Raw genomic sequence first — 23,292 nt, 5'->3', positions numbered from 1 at the left:
CATTTTAAAATGCACAGGAACTGTGCCAAAACTCACTTTTTTTTTTTTTTTTTTTTTTTTTTTTTGGTACCGGGGATCAAACTCAGGACCTTGCATTTGTGAGGCAGGCGGCAGAACCACTGAGCCAAATCCCTGGCCTTAAAACTCACTTTTAAAATGCATAAGGAAAAAGATCTATCACCCTACTTCTATTAACTATCTTTTATTTTGACCTTTATTTATACTTTGGGTTTCTCGTGTAAAGAAACCATCAGCATTTAAGATTGTACCTGATTTATTTCATTTAACATTGTAGTCTCGAGATGCATCCATTTTCCTACAAGCAACTCCATCTTTCTTTATGACAGAGTAATACTCCACTGTGTGTAAATTCCACATTTTCTTTATCCATTCATTTGGTAATGGACATATAGACCACTTCCAAGATTCAGCTATAATGAATTTCGCTGCTGTAAACATGGGTATGCATGCAGCACTGTAATATGATGTCCTTAACTCTTTCAAGAAGATGGCCTACAAGGGAAATGGCTGGGTTGGATGGAATTTCTAGTTTCGGTGTTTGAAGGGATCTCCACACTGATTTCCAGTGTTTGTACTAATTTACATCCCCACCAGCAGTGTAGAAGGGCTCCTTTGCCCCCCGCAGCTTCTCCAGCATTTGTTATTATTTGATATCTTGACGATGGCCTTTCTTCAGGGGTGAGATGGATTCTCAGCATTTTTATTTGCATTTCTCTAATGACCAGCAGTGTTGGGCATTTCTGCCTGTACTTATTGACCATTTGTGCTTCTTCTGTGAAGTGTTTATTCACTTCGCTTGCCCTTTTTTTCCATCCGGTCTCATTTTCGGGGGCTCTCTTTCAGTTCTGTGTATATTCTAGGTATGAGTCCTCTGAGGAAGGGCTGGTAAACATTTTTTCAATCTGTAAGTTGTCTTTTTCAAGAGAGAGAAGGAGAAGGGGTAGGAGGGCAGTGATAAGGGATGAAGAAGAGGAATTAAGATGTGTTATGTACACATACCAGCTCATACAAGGAATATAAACATGGACTGCAGATATGTACAGAAGGAAAGGGATCAAGAGACGGCTGGAGCAACAGAGAAAAGGGAAAGAGGATAAGAAAATGAATTAACATGTATTATGTACATGAACCAATTCCCAACAGGAAATGTAAACATGTACTACAGACATGCACTAATAAATAAAATAAAAATTCATAGGGAGCACTAGAGTTCCACTATGTTGAACATAACCCTAAGTCATAAATTAACCTCAACTAAATCGAAAGACACTGAACTCAGTGTTTACTAACCATAGTAGAAGTAATCTTAAAAAGAGATCAAAGACAAAAGGATATATACAAAAACCCCAGCTATTTTTGGTAACATTAGGTAGTACTTCTCTAACTCACAGGCCAATGAGAAAAAATAAAGCGCATTAGAAGATATTTTGTATGAACGATAAACACATAGCATATCAAAACTTGGGTACAGCTGAAGCAGTTCTAGGGGGGAATTTATAGTCTGGATTGATCTATTTAAAAAAGCAAAAAAAAAAGAGGGGGAGCTAAAAGTCAGTGATCTGTTTCTATCTCAGAGCAAGAAATAAAACAACAGTGACACTGAATATTTCGCATCTATCACGCTGGCAAAACTCCCGAGCTAGGTGAAATGTCCTTGCTGAGGCTTCAGGGGAGGCTTCGCTGACAGCTTGCTGGTGGAGACGCAGAACGGAAGTCGGCTTGTTGTCTCTGCAGAGAGGAAACTGGCTACACCTAGCAGAGGAATACGTTGACTTCCTCGAGTAGTTCTTTCCTTTAGGAATCTTATCTGAAAATATATTGGCAAAAAATGAAAACCAAAGTCCTTCCGAGTAAATGAAGCTGTTTATGATGACCTGGTTCCTAATAGCGCATGGGAGCAACTGGGCAGCTGGAGGGGACAGGCTGGGTACAAAGTTCCTGGACGGTGTTCATTGCGCGTGAGCTTCCGCAAAACGGAGGCTTCCACGGCTGAGAAGAAAGGACTGTCCTTGGGACCTAGGAGTAATCCCTAGGGTATGTGAAGTAGAAAAAACCCAATTGGAAGAAAAGTCCTCTTCCACTACTATCTTTTTTTGTTGTTCCCTAACTGCAAGGGGCAGGGAAATCATGTATAGACAGGGAAAGTGAAAGTTGTTTGTTTAATGGAAGAATAAATCTTTTAAGATATTTTTAAATGACTTCCCATTCAGGAAAGAAGAAAATAGACCAGAGGGGACAGGAAAATAATCCGAGGATTTCCTTGATTCTGCGTTATTTTATCAGTTTGACTTTAGAATCAAAGATTTTGTGTAATTACAAAAAAGTTTTGAAAAAGGAATTCCTAATGAAAAGTAAATTTCAATGGACCCAACTAGGTATTCAGTTTATAGCCACATCTTTTTTTGATCCCCAGTACAAAAAAAAAGAAGGAATATCTTAAATGACTTCAAAACACACTTATTTGGCTGTACATCCCTAGTGGAATTTACCCCAAGAACAAAAGAAAATCTAGGTTGTATTCAGTGATACTATTGTTAACAATATTGATAGTGCTTCTTTGAGATTCTATGTGTATACATTGTGAAATAAGTACTTGAGGGTTTTTGTTTGTTTATTTAGAAACAGGGTCTCACTATGTAGTTCAGACTGGCCTTGAACTCACTGTGTAGCCCAGGCTGGCCTTGAACTTGTGGTGATCCTCCAGCCTCAGCCTCCCCAGTACTGCACCATTATGCATGGCGGGGAGCTATTTTGAACTTTGTTTTTAACTGACATCACTGTACATAGTCACAGGCTATGGCGTGTTTCTTCTGTACATGCACACCCTGTATTGTGTAATGATGAAACATTGTGTAATGTTTAGCATGTCCCTCACCTCAAATGCATCTCTTTATGGTGAGGACATACAAAGTACTCTCTTCTAGTTATGTTGAAATATACAATACGGGGCCAGGATTTAGCTTAGTGCCACCTGCCTTGCAAGTGCAAGGTTCTGAGTTTGATCCCTGGAACCAAAAAAAAAAGAAAGAAAGAAATATACAGTGTAATATTGTGAGCTGTGGTGCTCTGTACAGAACACTAGAACTTCCTCTTCCTGTAACCTGTGTTTTTGTGTCTGTTTACCAGTCTCTCTTCCCTTCCCTGTACCCTTTGCAAACTCTGGTAACCACAGTGCTCTTCGGAACTTCTGGGAGGTCATCTTTTTTAATAAGTGAGATCACACGGTATTTGTCTGTGACTTGCCTGTTTCGCTTGAATAATGCCCTCTACGTTTATCTACGTTACCCCGGATGATGAGAGCTCATCCTTTTCGTGGACAAGAGTATCCCATTGTGTGCACGTCCACACTTTCTTTATCCATTTCTCTGTTAGACCGAGTCCTCACCCTGACTATATGGGCATGCGGATGCCTGCAGAATGCACTGCTTTCATTTCCTGTGTGTACACGTAGTAACGGAACTGCTGGATCGTATCATAGTCCTTTTTTTTTTTTTTTTTTTGGTACCAGGGATCAAACTCAGGTCTTTGCGTTTGCGAAGCAGGCAGTAGAACCACGGAGCTAAATCCTCACCTCGTAGTTCTATTTTTAAGGACACTTCTTACTGTTTTCTCAGTGGTGGTACTAATTTACATTCCACCAGCAGTGTTGGAGAGTTCCTGTTTCTCCACATCTCTGCCAAGGTTTTTTAGGGTTTTTTTTTTGTCTTTTTTTCTAACAGTCATTCTAATCCGAGTGAAATGATACTTCATTGTGGTTTGGGTCTGAGTTCCCCTGAGGATTAGTAATGTTGAGCATTTTTTCCTGTTTTCTTGGCCATGTGATCACCTTGTATGGTCACAATGGATCTTTTGAGAAATATCTATTAGGTATTTTGCGCTTTGCTATTGAAGAAAGTTTCTCATGAATTCTTACATATTCTTATATATTCTTATATCCTTGTCAGATACATAGCTTTCAAACACAGTCTACCATTCTGTGGCTTGTCTCTTCACTTCGCTGTTCCTTTGTTGTGCAGCAAGTTTTCAGTTTGATATGATGTGTTTGTTTTTGTTTTGTTGCTTGTCCTTTGGTTGATGTTTTGTCTTTAAACTCTTGTATTTTTTGAATTATTGAGAGGCATACTGAAATATACAGCTATAATTATGAATTTGTTTCTTTAGTTCTGTCACTTTTGATTCATATATTTCTAAGTTCAGTCATTAGGTGTGGAAATCAAAGAAATACAAAACAAAGATGGAATGGAGGCCATCAACAAACCAAAAGTTGTTTATTTGGAACATTTAGCAAAATACACTGTTGGCAAGACTAATCAAGAAAAAAAAGCACTGATGACTAATATTAGGGAAAATGGGAAGCAATACTACAGCTATATCAGAAAGAGAAGAAAATGATACACTTACAACTTTGTCAATAAATTTGAAAACAGATGAAATTGAAAAACTCTTAGAAAAATGAAATTTTCCTAAACTGATTCAAGAATAAAAAGAAAATCTGATAGGTCTTACCTCTCTCAAATAAATTGAAGTACTCTCAAAAAATATAATATCTACTGATTGTATAAATTAATTCTGTGAAACTTTTGAGAAATACTTCATCCCAATCTAAACAGATTTAAGAGCAATAAAAAAAACACCTCAGCCACTTCCTTGATACAAATGTTACCTTGAAAACAAAACTAGACACTGTGAGAACAAAAATTATATATATCTATATATGGAATTTTAAAGTATAGACAGTTAATCTCACTCTATACAGCAACATCAGAATCATAAAATCCTAAAAGACAAAACAAAATCTACCAAATTTCTTAAAAAATTCACAATGACCAAGTTAGGTTTATCCAAGAAATATTGAATAGGGTCTAACTTGAACTCTTTCACCAAACTGAAGAAGAAAAATTATGAAATCCTTTCAGTAGACTGTATGTGCCCATTCATGATGTAAAACTAGCACAAATTAAGAATAAACAAGAATGTCCTTATCTGATTAAAAGAATTAACACAACTTCAAAGATGATTCTTAATTGGAAAATGTTAAAAACACTCCTTGAAATCAGAAAAACAAATGTACACTACCAATACTTCTCTTCAGCCTTGTACTGAAAATCCTCACAAGTACAGAAATTCAGTAAAAAAGAAGTAAATGACATTAAGTATTAGGAAGAAAAAATTTTTCAGAAAGTATTATTATTTACATAGCAAACCTAAAATGAAGTAAAGACGAATTTTTAGAAATAACATTTTTAGCAAGGTAGCTACCTATAAAGTCAAGAAATAAAAATAAGTTGAATTTGATTCAGCAACAGAAAAGCATAATTTTAAATGTATTTGCATTATTACAAAAATAAAATATTTCCAATAATAAATCCAACAACAAAGAATAAGACCCATGAGCAGAACATGATAAAATTTAATTGAAATGCATTTTAGAAGACCCGATCGGAGGTCTGGATAGGAAGACATGTTGTACACGTGAGTCTGACTTACAGAGGTAATGCTATTAAATAAACATGCCAACAGGACTTTTACGGTGCTTCAAAAGTAGAACATTGAATTTATAAGGAAGGGTAAGGGGTAAGGAATAGATGTGATATTCTCACATCTTACATAAATACACAATTCCACTGGAATACGGGACTAAGAATCAGAAGCAAAACTTTGAAAATTAGAGTTTAATATGGGAGATGGTATCTCCGGCCGTAGAATAGGAAGAGGTTTCTTATAGACGCACGAACACTAAATGTAAAAGGAAATGTTAAGTTCAGTTACATTAAAGATTAAATATTTTAAGGTAAAGAGCACTAAGCCAGAATGAGAGAATGTGTCACATATTTAACCTACACAGAGGGTTAGATAGGAAACATGCAAAGTGATGAGAAAGGTGAGTAACAGAATAGACGACTCACTGGGGCTGGTTTTGTGCCTCAGAGCTATGGCCTAGTGCGTGCAAGGATCCCTAACTGCCAGGGGAGGGAGGGAGGATAGAGAATTCTTTAAGACTATTAACACGTTGCGCAGAAGAGATGTATGTGAGGTATAAACACAAGAAACAATTCTCAATCTCACTAATAGCCAGGGTGCGCAAAAGAAAACCACAGGTAGATGCCATTTGAGCCCCCCGGGTAATACTAAGGGTGAGGAAGGATACCTGGATCAAGAGGCACTTTTAAACAACACTGAGGGGAATGTAAATTGGCACACTGCCTTTGGGAAACAATCGGACATTCTCTTGGTTTCTGGTTTTTGGTTTATTTTTGTTTTTTTGAGACAGGGTCTCACTATGTTGTTGAGACTGACCTGGAACTCCCTATTTGGTCTCGAACTCACAGCGATCCTCCTGCCTCAGCCTCCCAAGTACTGGGATTACAGGCATGCGCCACCACACCTGGCTTCTCTTGGTTTCTTAGTATTTACACCACCTGTCCCCCACCAGTTCTCTCAGGTATCTCTTCTGGATTAGAGTAACTGCGTATTTACTTGCAGCCAGAAACAACTGCAGAAAACAGATAAATGTATTGTAGTAAGTTCACTTAGTAGACATTTAATTGTACAGCAAAGGAATGGAATGAACTAAGACTACAGCCACATGGATGAATCTTAGAAGTGCGGCGGTGACACATAAAACCCCAACCCCCAGAAGACTGTGGAGTGCATTTCTGTAAAGCTCAGAAAAGCATAAACTGACACATTGCTGAACAAACACCTGTGTATGCGAGCGGTTGACCTGTGCTTCAAAGGAGCAAGGCAGTGATTAAGACACCATTTACAGTGTGTGCCTCTGGAAAATATGCAAGAGGACGGAACAGTGTAAGGACGTACACACAGATGCAGATTCATTATTCAGTAAGTGGTGGCTGCTGGGATATTCGTCATTGTACTTTATAGCATCAGTGTATGTTGTAAAGAATTATATGCATATATATTTATATCATTATGTTTGCCTATATAATTATATACTACTATAATTATACTCGTTATACAATTATACATTTATTCTACATACTTAGCTAACTGTCAATGTTTGATGTATTAGATGTTGGCACTGAAGAAAAATAACTGTATGTAAAAAGTAAAAATCCTTTTGGATAGCCAATCAAAAGGGTCAAGACAGAACTGGGGATTTAGCTCAGTGGTTCCGCTGCCTGCCTCGCAAGCATGAGGTCCTGAGTTCAATCCCTAGTGCCAAAGAAAACACAAGGATCAAGACATTAAGAAGGAGGACTAGGGATAGAGGTAGATAGTTCAGCCACAGAGCACTAGCCTAGCATGTGTGAGGCTGTGGGTTCGATTCCCAGCACCACCAAAAAAAGTGGGGGTGGTGAATCAGACTAGCTGCAGATCGCTCTGTGATGGGCTCTGCCAACAGACTGAGGAACGAATATACTGTGGTTTTATATGCAGCCAATGTGTATTTCAAGCATGAAGGCTGCAGACAAAGTTTGGCACTTATATATATATGAGTGTCTTAGTTTGCTAGCGTGACCGTAACCAAACACCACAGACTGGAGCGACATGATGTGTTTTCTCACAGGTCTGGAGACTGCAAGACTTAAACAAAGGTGCTGTCAGTGTTGGTTCCCTCCTAGTTCTCCCTATGCCTGGCTTACAGATGGCCACTCTGGCTGCTGCTCCCTGTGCTCCACGATTCCACAGGACCCGGGCATGTCTTACTATGTCCTCCATAGAAATCCAGTCATGCTGGATTAGACCCTATGCTGATAGCCTCACTTTTACCTATTCTTCTCTTTAAAGACCTCCAAGTACAGTTGCATGCTGAGAAACTGGTATTGGGATTTAAGAATACGAATCTTGAACACAATTCAGCCCATGCCAATGATCTCTATACATTTCCCCGACCATTCTTAAGGAAACTACTGGGAGATGAACTTCATCCAATGGGAGAAGACTGTGGAAACCATGCAGATTATTGCCTGTAGTCCCTGAGTACATGTAGCTGTAGAACCGTACTGACACAGGTGAAACATATGATGACAAATCGGAGTATAAATACTACACGCTGACAGCATGCAATTATGACATTACCAAAACTTAGAAAGAAAGGAAAGGACACATTGTCTAATCGTCTCTTCTGTAACAGCTGGGGATGAGAGACCATCAATCGAAAGTGACAGGTGAAATACATAGAAAAATACAAGATTAGTCCTAACTCTAAAGTCGGACTTGAGTCAAGGGATGGAATTTTGTATACGGTAAAGACAGCTTGTCCACTTTTTTTATTTTGGCATGTCCACTTTCATTGGAACAGCTTAGTAGCCCTCAGTGGTATGTTTTTCTTCACAGTAGGTTAAATTCCAAGTCGATCAGAGACTTTTTATTTTTGTATCAGTACGCGTTTGCAGTACGCGATGTTTACGTCCCTTGTACGAAGTTGGTGATGGACGTAACACACCTTCATTCCTGTTTTCATCATCTACTCTCCCTCTCCTTCCACCTCCCTTCATCTCTTGATCCCTTTCTCATTGGAGAAGCAGCTCTCTTCCTTCTGCCTGTTATCTATCTTTTATTTTGCGTGTGTGTGGTTAACTTATGGTCTCGGGGCTGGGGATTTAGCTCAGTGGTTCTGGAGCCTGCCTCACAAGCACAAAGGCCCGAGTTTGATCCCCAGTAGCCCCCACCAGAAAAATGTTATGGTCTCAAGGTGCATCCATTTTCCTACAAATGACTCGTTTACAAGTGGATCAAAGATGTAAATGTCAAAAATGAAATCAGAAGTTCTGAAGAATAGCAAAAACATAATAAACCCTGTCTTGATGACCTTTAAGTGATAAAGACCTTCCTAATGACAGCTAAAATACGAAGTCATCAGAAATAAATTAATAAATCAAAACCTGCATCACACAAAGCACTGTAAGTCCAAAAGCAGACTTTAAACTAGGGATACATGTTTGTAAATCAAATCACAAGCAAGGGAGTGCTCCTCCCATATAGAAAGAGCTTTTTTTTCCCCAATAGGATAAAGACCTCACAGAAAAATTAACAAAATATAAAAACAGTTCATAAAAAGGAACTGTAAAAGCTATAAAGTATGAAAGGATGATAAGTTCCACTCATAAGGAGGAAGATACAGATTAAAATCATATTTTTCACCTATCACATTGACAAAGGCCCAAGAGTTTAGTAACGGACTCTGTGACCAGGCTGTAGGGAAAGGGGGTCACTCACATATATCTGGAAGATTAAATTGTTACCCTCTTGCGGAGGGCAGTGTGACATTATCAAAATGAAATGTGTATTCTCTTGCCATACTATGTCCACACCTGGAAATGTATCCCCCCGACGCCCTTGCAAAAAAGTAAGATTACACCTGTACAAGATTATTTGTGCAGCAGTGTTTGTAATAGTGAGAAGAGACAATTGATTAATAGGGATCCAGCTAAATAAATAATGGCACATCCATAAAGGAAATGCATTTCAGCTGTTAAAGAATGAAGCTTTTCATACACGGATGGAGAAATCTCCAGGGTATGCACTTAGTGAATAAAGCAAAGTACAGATCAGTGTCACTTCTTACATAAGCAGTAGGTTACCTCCTGTTAAAGAAGGGTGGGAATATAATTCTCTATACATATTTGCTTGTGCAAAGCAAATCCTGGAAGAATAAATAAGAAGCTAAAAATACACAGTAGAGACAAAGATGGCAGGAAGACTTTTCTGCATACTTTGTAGACTTCCTGTTTTTTTGAGCATGTGAGCTACCTGTCTAAAAAGTTTACATAAATAAGAACATGAACAAGAAATACAGTTCTGCTAAGAAATACAGTTCTGCTTGAGTACCTTGGGCAAGAGACTTAACCTCCCTGAATCCTAGTTTTCTCATTAATGAAAGGCTGTTTAATGTCGTTAGTAAGCTGATAGGATTAACAAGAGCACAAACGAAGTACTCAGTAGATGGCCAGGACCCAGTTAATATTGACAATAATAGTGATAGGTTACTAGGCTTAATCCTGGTAATAAATGAGCATGTTACTAAGAGACACCTACCGTGACTGACCTTTTCTTTGTAGAACCAGACGTCCTGGGTGCTTTCCAGCATGGCGGCCCTCTACTGGAGAGTGAGAGGCCAAGGAAAGAAGGCCATAGACTGCCTGCGCCAGGCCCTGCATCACGCTCCACACCAAATGAAAGTGAGTAGGCGGGACTCGCCATGGCGGGACTTCATGCTGCGGTCCTTTCCGTCACCCCATGGCTTATGCTGAGAGGTCACTAGCCTTTCTCAGGCCCAGCCAGGAAGGCAGATGCGCATGGGCAGCAGAGCCTGTGGCCTGGCTTGTGTCATGTTAAGCCTGTGAACTGTTCCCCCAGCGTGGCCCTGCCTGAGAAGGGGAATCCTGAGGGAAGATCTTCAAGATCACTCTGGGACATTACCTCACTTAGTACCTCTTCTGCTGAGTTTAGAGTCACCCACTGAAGGCTTTCTGGGTTTATCTTTCCATACTTTCACGTAGGCATCATCCTTGTAGTAGTTTCCGATCCTTTTCTGACACCTGCACAGACACCCCCGTCCCCCCCCTTCAGTCCAGGGCTTCGTTCATGCTAGGCAAGCGCTCTAGCACAGAGCCACATCCCCAGCCCTTCCTTTCCTTTCGACATACCTGCACACACGTGCACGTCACCCTGCTAACCCGGTGTGATAATCGGTCTTTCCCTGAATGGCTGAGAATGTACCACTTTTTAATGGCACATTTGTATCCCCGTGTGCAGAGTTCTGCATTGACCCAGACCTCATACTTCCTAAGACGTAGCTTGTGTCTCTTTGGTTTGTCCAGGCAGTACATAGAAAGCTGGAGGGAGCACAGGCTGTACTGTTGGGCATTGCTGAGTCCTAAACACAGCTCTGCTTGCTTACTCCTGGCTCTCTGAGCTTAGGTGAGTTACTGGACTTCTGTGGCCTCTCCATCCAAGGACGTGTACTGCATGGACGTCCCATAAGGACAGAGATGGGTCCCTTTTGTCTTTTTCTTTTGCATCCCCTATAGAACCGAGCACACTGTGGTATAGCCAGTAGTTGCTCAGGTCACATGTTTCAAGGGGGAAAAACTTGTGATACTGTTGCTTCTTGTTGGCTCCATCATTCTGAACTCTACGCTCAGGCAATGGCGAAGGACCAAGGATTTCCATCAGGGTTTGGCAAACATGCTGGAGAGGGCCCAGTAGAAACACTTAGACTCTGCACGCCAGACAGTCTCTATTGTAATTAGGTGATTCCGCTATTGTGGTATGAAGTCTGCCCTTGAAATACCCAGTGGGAATGATCGTGTTCTGGTAAAACGTGGTGGAAACCGTAATCAGACTGGAGTTGGCCTGTGGCAGACGTTGCCCGGGCTCTGCTCTATATGATGCAGTCATCCTGTGTCTCAGTTACAGCACCTCTCAGAGTGTGGTCTTTGAGCAGATGTCTGTCTGCACACTTTTTATTACCAACCTGCAGTAAGACAAGAGCATGCAGCAGAATAAATCAGCTACTACCTTGCTCGACAGATTGTTTACTTAAGCAATTTTTGTTTGGTTTGGTTTGGTTTGAGGCAAGGCCTTGTCACTGAAAGAAGAAGGAATTAATTTGTGTTTTGTACAAGCTCCTGTTTTGGTCTCCTGTCACAGACCAGTAGCAGACAGCAGGTTAGCACTGGGGATTGGTCCCGTGCGTCATTTACCAGGAAACACACAGTGCATTCTTTATGATCAGAAAGCCCAAGCTGAAAGCTCCACGTTGCCTCCTTCCACTCTCCGCCTTTCCTCAGGACGTGCCCCTGATCAGCCTGGCCAACATCTTGCACAACGCCAAGCTCTGGAATGATGCTGTCATCGTGGCCACCATGGCGGTGGAGATCGCACCGCACTTTGCCGTGAACCACTTCACGCTGGGCAACGTCTACGTGGCGATGGTGAGACCAGGGTGTGAGCTCCTCTGTGACCTCAGAACGTCCCTGAATGTGTCATTCATTGTCCTCCAGTTCCCTGGACGTGTTCTGTCTGAAATTGCCAGCTCCACCAGGGTGATTTTATAAGAAAAGGTTTGAGAGTTTAGCTTGTTTGGTTTTTGGTTTTTATTTGTTTTGCACTGCATGAAGCATTTGCAACTCTGGAGTCCTCGCCGTGAGTTTAATACTGATAGTAGAGTCAAGTTTACCTCCATATTTCTGCAGACACCTCCTGTTCCAGTCAGCCCCACCTAACACTCCTGGAGACACACACCCATCTCCTCTCCCAGCTTGGGAGCATTCCTGACATCCTGCATGTCTGTCCCTTGATTTATAACCGTTTGTTAAACATTTGCCTCTCCCTCTAGACTACAAGCTCTTTAGGGCCAACAGTCTTCATCTCCTGTTCCTAGAACCGTACGGTGTTGGGCACATAGTAGGGGCTCATCAGATTTTTAATGAATGGTGAAAATCCCAGTACTTTCACAAATACAATTTACAGAGAATGTGGGAAAGCCACCACCCAGATTCCTCATTCTGGTCAGAAACAGTGACTAATTTCAGAAAGTAAATCCCGGAGGTCCCTCTGAAGGCTGACATAACCGAATTTGACATGAGAATCGTCCCATCCCCTTAAAGCATGGAGTCACACAGGGAGCTGTGCCCAAGATTTTCTCGCTATTGGCTAATAAAATGGGCAACCCTTAGCTATCAGCTTTATGTATTGTCCCTGACTTCAGGGCCAGGAAGTACAATTTGGCCAGGTTAGTAGTGCTGAACGTGCAGATTTCCCTCTCTGCGATCTATTTTTGTCCCCAGTGAATGGGAGATTTGCTGCTAAGAATGAAGATTCTGTCTCTCCCTGGGCTAGACAGAGTCATTTAACCAGTTGGTTCTGGCTCTTCTTTGAGAGGATCATGTGAGTAAAATATTAACACCCTCATCACAGTAGTGGTCACTTCCAAATCCTGTTGATTTTGTGAAATGTGAGGGAGAATTAAGTCTTTAAAATGTACAGGTCTAATCAAGGTACCTGACTTGACTTCCATCTTTCCAGCTATGGTAGAAAATGTAGGCAAGTGTGTAATGAGCTTTCTCCCGGCATGATCCTAGAGTTGTCTGCAGGGATAAAAAGGGAGGATTTCAGAAAGCACCGAGCTTGGTGCGTGGCACATTTTGGGTCCTCACTAATGCGAGTTCTGTTACTTTCACCATCGTGCCCACAGCTAGTCCTCGCCTTTGTAAAAGCTCGTCTGCCCTCCCTCCCCTCTGCACCTCGGGCAGGAGGCAGCCTTGCCCTGCCGCCTCAGGGATCTCTGTGGAGGCAGGTCCCCTGAGGTGACAATGCGCCACCTGTCTCACATGTGCCGTTGGCCCTCACAGGAGGAGTTTGAGAAAGCGCTGGTGTGGTACGAGTCGACCCTGAAGCTGCAGCCAGAGTTTGTCCCAGCCAAGAACCGGATCCAGACCATCCGGTGTCACTTGATGCTCAAGAAGGGGCGGCGTTCTCCGTAGGGCACCGCTGTTGTCTTCCCTCACCTCGCGCTCAGAGCAGAGTCTGCAGAGAGCCCAGTCATCCGCAGCTCCTTCTCGCGACGCGTGTGGGGATGGCCAAGACGCGGAAGGGACCTGGGCAGGTGTGGGAGTTGGCTCGGTGAGATTTGAAGTTCCTCCCTCCCCCTGCCACCTCAGAGAAGGCACCTTCAGAAACACATTTCCTCAAAGGAAACGCAGCTTAGAGATGCCGTGTAAATACTGAGCCAAGACATTTCCGGAGCCTCGAGGCTTTAGGGCCTCTCTCCACGGTCCAGCCAGCCCCTCCCTGGAGGCGGCCAAAACCGCACCTCGCACTCTGCTTCCGTTGCAGCCTGTGTGCAGCGGGAGCGCCAGGCCCCCCAGCTCTCCGCCTGCCCCGGGCCTGTCCATTCTGTGCTGCCCTCACCACTCTCAGAGGTCGTTTGCAGGGGAGGAAGGGGAAACTGATTTTAGAAACAAAATATTCACAACAACAAAAACTCGTAGGGTCACCTGGCCTTCGTGATGTTATTTATGTTGGGGAGGGAGGGGGGCTGAGAAGGGGAATCAGCAGTGGCAACATCTTTATCATTTTGTACTTTGATTACCAATCACAAGGAAACCAATACGTTGCAATGCTCTATAACAGGTTTTATATATATATATAGAATATGTATATTTGAAGCCCTCTACAGACCAAGTCTGTGTGTTACTAATTCTCTGCTCACTGTGTTACCCATGTTGGGGTAGACGTGACTGTCAGCCGCCTCTCTGAGGCCTTCCCACCCAGCTCCTTGGGAAAGAGTAGGGAACGGAGGTCCAGGGTCTCCGCGCAGTGCCTCTGCCCGTGCTCCCAGGGGAACCAGGAACTCCAACATTTCGTCAAGGGCACGATCTGAGAACAAAAATAAAAGTCATTGATGAGCAAAGCAGGTCTGTGGTGTGGGTTTTCTTCAGAACCAGGCTAATTTGAGCCACCATAGAGCCTGTCCGTAACCCTGCCTCTGACCTGCCCGGGACCTGCTTGCCTTTATCTTCTTTTCCACAGCAAGGTGAGGGCCAAACCATCCACCGCCCAGCTCTGAGGTGGGTGAACGCATTAGCATGATGCATTTGCCTGCAGAAGGCACACAGTCAGCCCATATTCAGAGTTTGGTAGGGCCGGGGATTCAGTGGTGCCGTGCTTGCCTTGTACCAGAAAAAAAAAACAAAACAGTTTGTCGTACAGTTGACCTTCCCAGAGAAAGAATCAACCACATAGCCACATCCCCCGAGGAGGACAGGTGGGGGGCATCACCCCCATAAGCGCCACAGAGAGAAGCGGCGGCTGTCACGCCTGTCATGACAGTTCACAGACTTTCCCTGAGTGCCGTCCGCTCACCGCACTGGAGCACCTGGCCCACAGGCTCACCCTGTGATCCCTTGGTGGTCGGGCACCCTGTGGACTCCGCCCTGTGTGCAGCTGGAGTCCAGTGACCTGCGTTGTTACCTGATGTCTTTGGGGAAGAGCAAGCTCGTCTGTCACGGAATGAACTGACCCTTTCCTGACGGGGAAGACCCTTCTAAATCAGCCCACCTGTCTGATTATTCTCTCTGCGTCCCCACCCTGCCACCGCTGGGTGTTTTAAACGGTTGCTTGGTTTTCTGATGCTGGCATGTGATGACGCTCACTCTTGGGTGCACGGTTCTCTGAGTTTTGCCAAGTACAGGGTCGCACAGATGCCCCAGCCATCAGGATGGGAAATGCCCACCGCTCAAAAAGGGTCCCTCATGCTGTCCCTTCTTAGTGAAACCTTCCCACCCTTCACCCTCGGTGACTTCCGGCCTGTTCTGTTCCCTACAGTTGCTCCTCTTCCTTAGCGTCCTACATTTGGAATTTGCACAAACTGGACAAGGCAGCACATGCCCATAATCCCAGGGGCATAGGGCTGGGGAGGATTCGAGGCCAATCGGGGCAATTGATCGAGACCCTGTCTCCTCATGAAAAGATGGGCTGAGGATGTAGCTCAGCGTGAAGATCCTGGGCTCAATTCCATGCCACAGCAAGGTGGCAGGTTACACACTATATATCCTATTAAGTCTTTTTCACTTACCCTAATGTGCTTGGGGTTCACCCAGGCTGTGTGAATGAGTGGTTCGTTAACTTTTCCTTGCTGAATAGTATTCCATCGTTTACTTGCCTGCCAGAGGACACCGCAGTGTTTCCAGCTTTTAATAAAGATGCAGTAAACATTTCACGTATAGGCTTTTGTGTGCACCGTCGTTTTGCCTGTGTACATAATTCGGCAGTCATTTCCCTGCTCTAGATCTTTGGAAATCAGGCGCAGTCAGCCAGGATTCAGTGGCTGCAGCTTCAAGTCGGTTTTATACAGGAGGAGGGTGGGGTAGGTGCAAGTGTGAATCTGTTCCCCATCTCACTGCAAGTTCTGCGTCAACTTGGGTTGGTGGGAAGCTGGGCTTCGTGGCCGGTGACACAGAGCCACTGTGACGCAGAGAGGAACAGGCGGGTGGGAACTGGCAGCCCGAGGCCCACACAGGTATCTTGCCCACCTGCCTTGCAGTTTTCCCGCCCTGTTGCTGCCAACCCAGAACTCTCTGGGGCTCATTCACTATATAGGTCAAAGGTTTGACTTGCGTTAGTCTAAGATGTTGGTGCCAACATGCTCCTTTGGAATGCTGAGCCCAAATCTCTAGGACAGGGGGCAGCAGATACTGTCCCTTCTGTCCCACATACGAAGGGCTTCCAGGAAAGACTCCTTCAGTACTTGGGCTGTGTCACAGGGACCCAGCCCTGGAGCTACTCTGTAGCGGGGCTGTGCCTGACTCAAAGAACCCAGATTGGGCTTCACAAACCTGAACTCATGTCTTAGTCTTGCCTCTTACTAGCAGTGATCTCCAGCAAGCCATTTAGCTCTGCACTGAGATTCTTACAGACAGAAGATACTGTGAAAATGATGAGAATTACTATATATGTTAGCTTTTCATCACTGTGACAAAATACCTGAGAATAACAACTTTAAGGAGGAGAGATTTATTTGTGCTCATGGTTTCAGATGTTTCAGTCCATGGTCACTTAGCTCTGCTATTTCTAGGCCTATAGTGAGGTAGAAACATGACAGCAGAAGGGCATGGTAGAGGAAAGCTGGGGGTGGCAAACAGAGTTTCCTAGGTCCTACTCCCATGACCCACTCCTTCAGCAGGTCCCCACCTCCTAATACCCCATTTGGCTGTAAACTCAAAGGATTAATTCACTGAAGAGGTTAGTGCCCTCATGATCTGATCACTGCCCAAAGGCTACACCGTGCCCTTTCTGCCTTGGAGCCAGCCAGCTGTGGGCTGAACCTCTCCCTTAAGTTGTGAGTACCAGGTACTATGTCTCAAGATTGAGAAGGTAGCTAAGACACCCACAAACTGCACTCTGACGTGTCCACTGTCCGAGTCCTCCGGGGTGATCCAGCCTTTTCTAGGAGCAGGTTTCAGTTTCTACTCTAGGCAGAGTCATCGACGGCCCATTCCCTTCCCCGCGTTTCCCATGCTAGTCTTCGGCCATTCATTCAACAGCCACGTATCAAACACCTACAACGTGTCAAGTACTGTGCCGGCCACTGCAGGTGAACCAGAGTGACAGGAGAAGAGAAGGTGGTGAGAAACGAGGCTGGAGCCAGATCACGCCAGACAACATCAAGAGCACCGACGAGTTGGGGCTTTGCCCCGGATGCAACGAAGAGCTACCCTAGCATCACTTTAGCTACAACTTAACACTTCGCATGCTTCCTTCCACATTTACGTGCCTGGGACCATGCTCTTCCCACTGCCTGGGGTGCCAGTTCCCTGCAGCCTTCCCCCTTTATTCATTTACTTAATTCTACTGCTTTACTACAGGCACTGCTCACAGGATGCCAGGCTTTCTGAGCACCTGTCATAGTCCCTATGGTGACACTCGTCCCTCGGCATTGAAATGCGCAGATTGTGTATCTTGTGTCCCGTCAGATGCTTAGCTCCATGTCTATTCAGTGTCTATAGCCCCTGCTCTTACAACATTAAGGCCCAGCACAAAGCCCTAAGTTGATTTAAAAATAGGGAGAAAAAAAATAGTTACTAAACAGTTGAATTAATGGTGAGCAGAACCAGCAGTACCCAAGAGAAAGTACACCGACTTCAGGGAGAGGAGACAGAACAGGAGCTACTGAAAGGCAAGGGAAGTACTGGGAGTGTAGCTCAGTGGTGCTGAACTTGCCCAGCATGTGTGAAGCTCTAGATACAACCCCCAGCATTGTATAAAAACTAAGATTAAAAAACTAGATGAGAAAATTCTTTTTTAAAAAAAAGGGCGGAGAGGAAAGACAAAACCAGGGAAAACTCTACTCATAGAGTGTAGAAAAGGTGCTTTCACTCAGTATTCGGAGGTACTACCTGGCCTCCAGCCCCACTTTGGAGCCCCTCACTGCCCCTGACCCATGTGTAGCACTGTGGACAGGGACAAGCCCACACTGCACCTATCAGTAAGTATTAGCTCATTAACCTAGGCCTCTGGTCCTACCATGAGACCTTTTCCTAATTCTACAAATGACCCCTTTTTTGTTAAGAGTTCATTGCATTTCTGGATTCTAAGGCAGTGATTTCCAAGCCTGGAATATGGGCAGCTTGCTCCAAAGAAAAACCAGGAAGATTTTTCTTTGCTTTGGTAGATTTCTTCCATTCTGTCTCCCAGTTCACTAATTCTCTCTTGAGCTATGTCTAGTCCAGCCTAGTGTTTAATCCATACATTGAGTTTTTGTTTTAATGGTTATATTTCTCACTCATAGGATTTCTACCTGATTCTTTTTATCATATCCACCTGTTTTTGTTTCATAATCTCTTCTTGTTTTATGGATCATAGGTTCTCTTTTAACCACTTGAACAGTTTCAGAATATTTAATTTTCAATTCGGTCTATTCTTCTTTAGAAATTAATTCTGTTTCTTGGATGTGTGGATCGGCTAACCCCATAACATAATATCTCCGGTACTTAGACACTGGACCACTACTCCTATGTTCTCTTATGTCCTTGGCAAGCACATCTAGTCTGCTGAATAAGGTGGATGAGGCCACACCATCATGTTTTGACAAAAATTGCTGTAAGTGTTTGATCCATGACAAGCGATCACAAAATATGGTGAATGTTTAAATTAAAATATTCTTCCTCTTTGAAACCCTTACTCCATCATTCTTGGAAGTGTATCTGTTACTATAACAAATGTTTTTCTTTTCATGTAGACCATCACAGTATCTTTTGATCACCCTCATGTGCGTGTGTGTATGTGTGTGTGTGTGTGTGTGTGTGTGTATTTTTATAAGAAATTGGCCTATGTGATTATGGAGATTTAGAAATCCCATGATCTGCTGTCTGCAAGCTGGGAACCCAGAAAGCTGTGGCCAGCTCAAAAGCCACAGAGCCCCAGAGCCAATGGTGTAGATTCAAGTCCACGTCTGAAAGAATCAGGAGCGGCGAGAACAGGCAAAGATCGACGCTGCGATTCGAGCAGTCAGGCAGAGAAGTCAGCCTCCTCCACCCTCCTTTTCTCCTCAGGCTTAGATTGGGTGATGGCCCTGTCAGGGGAGGAAACCCTTAGCCCATGCTGACTTCTCAGAAGTGGCTGGCGGAAGCCTGTGGCTTCTCCCTTGCGCCCTCCAAGCGTCCTGACAATGAGTCCAGAGTCATTCACACAAGTCATTCTCTGCAGCCAGTGCCACAGAGAGCGGCTTCCACAGAGGCTACTGCCGGATGGGAGGCTTAGGAGGCTCAGCTGCTGCCTGGGTAAGGGAGCAACTCGCTCTTCAAATCCTGCAGGGGGCAGCTGGACACCGGCTGAGGAGCTGAGTACCAAAAGGCAACTAAAGGACGAGCATTCCAGATGGTTGTGTCTTGGGCACCCTGATGCTCACAGCTGCTGGCCACAGAGGAGGGAGAAGTGCTCAGAGCCCCCAAACCTGCGCCAACCTGTAGCCACCACTCACTGCTCTGCCTCTTCCTATTTACTCTTAAATTCATTTCAGTGGACTATAATTTAAAACTCAGTTCCTGAGCTCCTCACATTCCAAGCTCTCAACAGTCATGATGGCTACTGCGTCAGACGGTACAGAGATGAAACAGGTAGATCCTAGACGATGAACTCTGCCCCCAGCCCAAGTGCTCCGCCACCAAACAGTCCACAGCGGAAATCACCCTTGAGTGGGGCCAGTCACAAGGCTATGACACATGGGGTCCCGGAGGCCAACCTGACTCCAGGTTCTTCTTAACAGTAACACTTGCTCCTCAGACCTGGACGAATGCAGGAACCCAGCTGAATCCAGGTGAAACTGGGTGTGAAACGAGCTGGCCCTGGTTCTTTTGGATAAGAGAGGAGATGAGGGCCAGCAGCAGGTCCCAGCACGAGCTCCCCTGGCCTCAGCACCTCTGCCACGATGTCTACTTGCCAAGCAGCGAGCACCATGCCAGAGCCACCAGTGGCTGCCCACCTCCCTCGGCATCCACAGCTACATGCCCAAGACTGCCGAACACACGAATAGGGACTCTGGCTGTGGCGGCACCCTCGTCCCTCACACAGGCAGGCAGTGCTGGAGAGTCCAGGCCCCAGGACTGACTAGATAAGACGGCCCTGGAGTGAGATCATTCTGGGGGGTGCTGGACTCCCAGAGCCCCATGGGAGATTGAGCTTTGCCGGTCCCCCCAGGGTGAAGGGACACCCTTCACCGGCTCCCTCCTCTTCCCGCTCTCACTCACCTTTCCCTACTGGTGTTCCTTCAGGCACTTCCCACAAAATGGCTCCTATAAATCCTCAGAGCTTTTGACGAGGGAAACCCAAGGCAAGTGGCACGCACGGGGAAAGAGGGTTTTAAGAAGCACCAAACCCACTTCCTCCCTTGTGAGTCTGAGTGCCTTGGGAGAGGCAGGCCGGGAAAGGGTGCTCAGGAGACCCTGAGGTGAGCAGCCCCGTGGTGGGGCCCCTGTGAGACACCAGCAGGGGCTGCTGTGGGAGAGGGGCAGGAATGGTTCTAGGGGGAGGAAGGTGTCGGCTAAGCTGAGTGCTGACAGCTGAGCCACAGTGAATGGGGAGCCGCTGACATCTTCAAGCTGCTTAGCATGACTGGATTCACATTTCAGGAGACCGCCTAACGGGGCGTGGAGAATGGACCGGAGGGTCTGGTCCCACCGGGGAGGCTGCGCCAGGGATGCTGACAGGAGAGGAAGCAGGTAGAGCCAGGCGCTGGGGAGGGGCGGATGGGGGAGAGTCAGCAGGACCTGGGGCTCAGCCATAGGGCCTGAGGGACACGGAGACTTCCTGCCAGCCCCAGCCCCCGGACTTCCACCCTAGGAGAGTGGCAGGGTGCTGCTGCCATTTCCAGCAACACAAACACAAGAAAGGGAATGAATTTGAGGGGAAGATAATTGGCTGAGTTTGGACATGATTGGGAGATGCCTGTAGGTCATTGCTTCTCCATCTGTGGTCCCAAGAACTTGACAAATGCACATTCTCAGGCCTTACTGAAGCAGGCACTCTGGGTGGGTTAATAAACTCTGAAGCCCTGCAGGTGGTAGTGTACTGGGAAGTGTGTACCTTTTATCCAACTCTTTAGGACACCAACAACCTGGAAAAAAGCCCACAGGACCCTCCATCCAGTACCAAAGAGAAGCCCTGATATGTAGTGTTTGCCAGTTCCTGGGGTGCAAATAATCCCACCATGACAGATTTCAAGCTGCCAATCTGACGCCACTAAGTGGAACCCACCATGGTCTATGCAGGGTGATGAACCTGCACCAGGTGGTTCTGAGGCACACCTGTGGCCAACTGCGTGAGGTCCAGGGGGCAGGTAGATACGTGGATCTGAAGTGCAGCCACCTGGCAGGTGGATACATGAGTCTGGGATGCAGGAAAGGCTTGGGAGATGTCAGCGCAGACACAAGGTAAACCTGGCAAGTACAAAACATGGCGCAACTCAGTCCCTGCCCCCCAAATCATGCAGCTACTCGGGGGTGGGGGGAGATGAGGCACTGAAAGAACTCTGGAGGGGCATAAAGTGGGGGTCCCCAAAACCTGGGAAAGGAGAGAAGCTTCTCAGAGGAGAGGGCAGCACCAGGGGCTTCAAACACAGAGAATTAGGCTAGGAGAGAGGAAGGGGCCAGTGTCCCAGGCAGAAGGAAAAGCTGAAGAGAGACCGAAGGTGGCCCATCCCGCTGAAGGGATGGGGGTGTGTGTGGCACCAGGCTGAAAGTGAGGCCAGGGAGGCCAGGTGAGACAGGTCCTGGGCTCTGTACCACAGGAGCCGTCACTGAAGGATATAAAGCAGCAGAGGCTGTAATCACCTGCTTCACCCATTTATTCACGCTGGGATTTTGCTCCTCAAACATTCCAGGCCATTCTGTCCATGGCGCAGCTGTCTTGAGCTCTCACACTGGCTCCTGGCGGTGATGTCTCACACTCAAGGCTCTCCTGACTGGCCCCTCGGTGAGGAGCCATCCCTGGCTGCGAGGTGATTTGGAATAGGTTTCCTCAGTCCCTCCTCCAAGTCCACAGCTCTTTTAGTTACTTTTCTCTCGTTGCTGAGACAGAACGCCCGACAGTGGAAGTTGAAGGGGAAAGGTTTCATTAACTCACAGTTTGTGGAGGTTTCCATCCACGCTTGGCTCCAAGGCACCTGGCAGAGGACAGTCGCAGAGGGGAAACAGTTCATGGTGCCCACACAGTAGCCAAAGCAACAAAGAAACCTTAACAGTATGTGTCTGCCCTTTTTATCTTATCCAGACCCCCGGGATTAGGACGGTGTCTAACCAATCAGTGGACTGGTTTAGTAATCACACACCCTTAACCCCAGGGTCACATACTCCAGATCCAGCCGCCTCTGAAAAGCCCTCTGACCACATGAGGCTTTGAGGGTTCATCCAGACACAAACTGGAATAGCACCCCAGCTATCTCCTCGCTAAATCTGCCACTGACCACTAGTAGTGACAGATCTTTGCTGTCTCCGCAGTGGAGGAGAAAGTCAGACCTTTCAACTCTGAGGTACAAAAGGGAAAAACCAACTTTACTTCTGTTTTGGCTTTTTCTTTTCTTTTTTCCTTTGGTACCGGGAATGGAACTTGGGTCCTTGTGCATGTGTGGCAGGCAGCAGAACCACTGAGCCAAATCCCTGGCCCTATTTCTGATTACAACTGGAACTGAATTCAGCTCAGTTCTCCAGGCCCTCTTAGTCCTCCCAATTCAGGAAACTCGGCTGGTGGAACAGGCATCTTTCCAGGTCAGTGTAGATATTACTTTATCACTGTCCAGTGCCAAGGGTCGCTTTAAGAAAAGCATTCTGCAGTCGGGGTTTATTCCCTTCCCCTGCTTCTGTCTTTCTTTCCAGCTGCCCTTTGGGCACAGGGCAAAGCTTGCACAGGAAGGTGGGTTTGGTTTCCCCAGGAAGGACACTGCTTCTGCTGCTGACACAACTGAGTACTTCGCCATCACTGTGCCTAGAATCCTCGCCTCTTCATCCCTCAACTGCTCTCTGTTCCTCTTTCGGTCTGTAAAAAACCCTCCTTAGAGCACATCTCCCTTCTCATGTCAGCAAATTTTCCTCTGCACCAGTTTCTTCCTCTCCTCCCCAACAGCATAAGCTTCATGGCCTGACCTTCACTGTGAAATACTGCAGAGGAGGGCATGTTGGGGGAGCAAAGGAAAATGACTGTGAGGGACAGTGCGTTGGAAAGGTTTGCACTATTGTAACAAAATACCTGAGGCTGCTACCTTTAAAAAAAAAAAGGTTTATTTTAATTCACAATACAGGAGGTTCAAAG

General features: G+C 45.5%; 1 protein-coding gene across 1 annotated transcript in view; it reads left to right on the top strand.

Moving 5' to 3' along the window:
* The window catches only part of Ttc17 (tetratricopeptide repeat domain 17), a 90,590-nt gene extending 74,922 nt beyond the window's left edge, over positions 1 to 15,668 (top strand). Inside the window, exons 23-25 of the mRNA XM_010612533.2 lie at positions 10,047 to 10,166; positions 11,781 to 11,924; positions 13,344 to 15,668. Of these exons, the coding sequence (XP_010610835.1) occupies positions 10,047 to 10,166; positions 11,781 to 11,924; positions 13,344 to 13,475 (396 nt within the window). The 3' untranslated portion in view covers positions 13,476 to 15,668. The remainder of the gene's footprint in view (positions 1 to 10,046; positions 10,167 to 11,780; positions 11,925 to 13,343) is intronic.
* Positions 15,669 to 23,292: the final 7,624 nt, after the last annotated feature.

Source organism: Fukomys damarensis, unplaced genomic scaffold, assembly GCF_012274545.1.
Source record: "Fukomys damarensis isolate Sample0158 unplaced genomic scaffold, DMR_v1.0_HiC HiC_scaffold_27, whole genome shotgun sequence".
NCBI classification, from domain to species: domain Eukaryota; kingdom Metazoa; phylum Chordata; class Mammalia; order Rodentia; family Bathyergidae; genus Fukomys; species Fukomys damarensis.
Note: the sequence above shows the minus strand (reverse complement) of the source record. Positions and strands in the feature narration are given on the sequence as shown.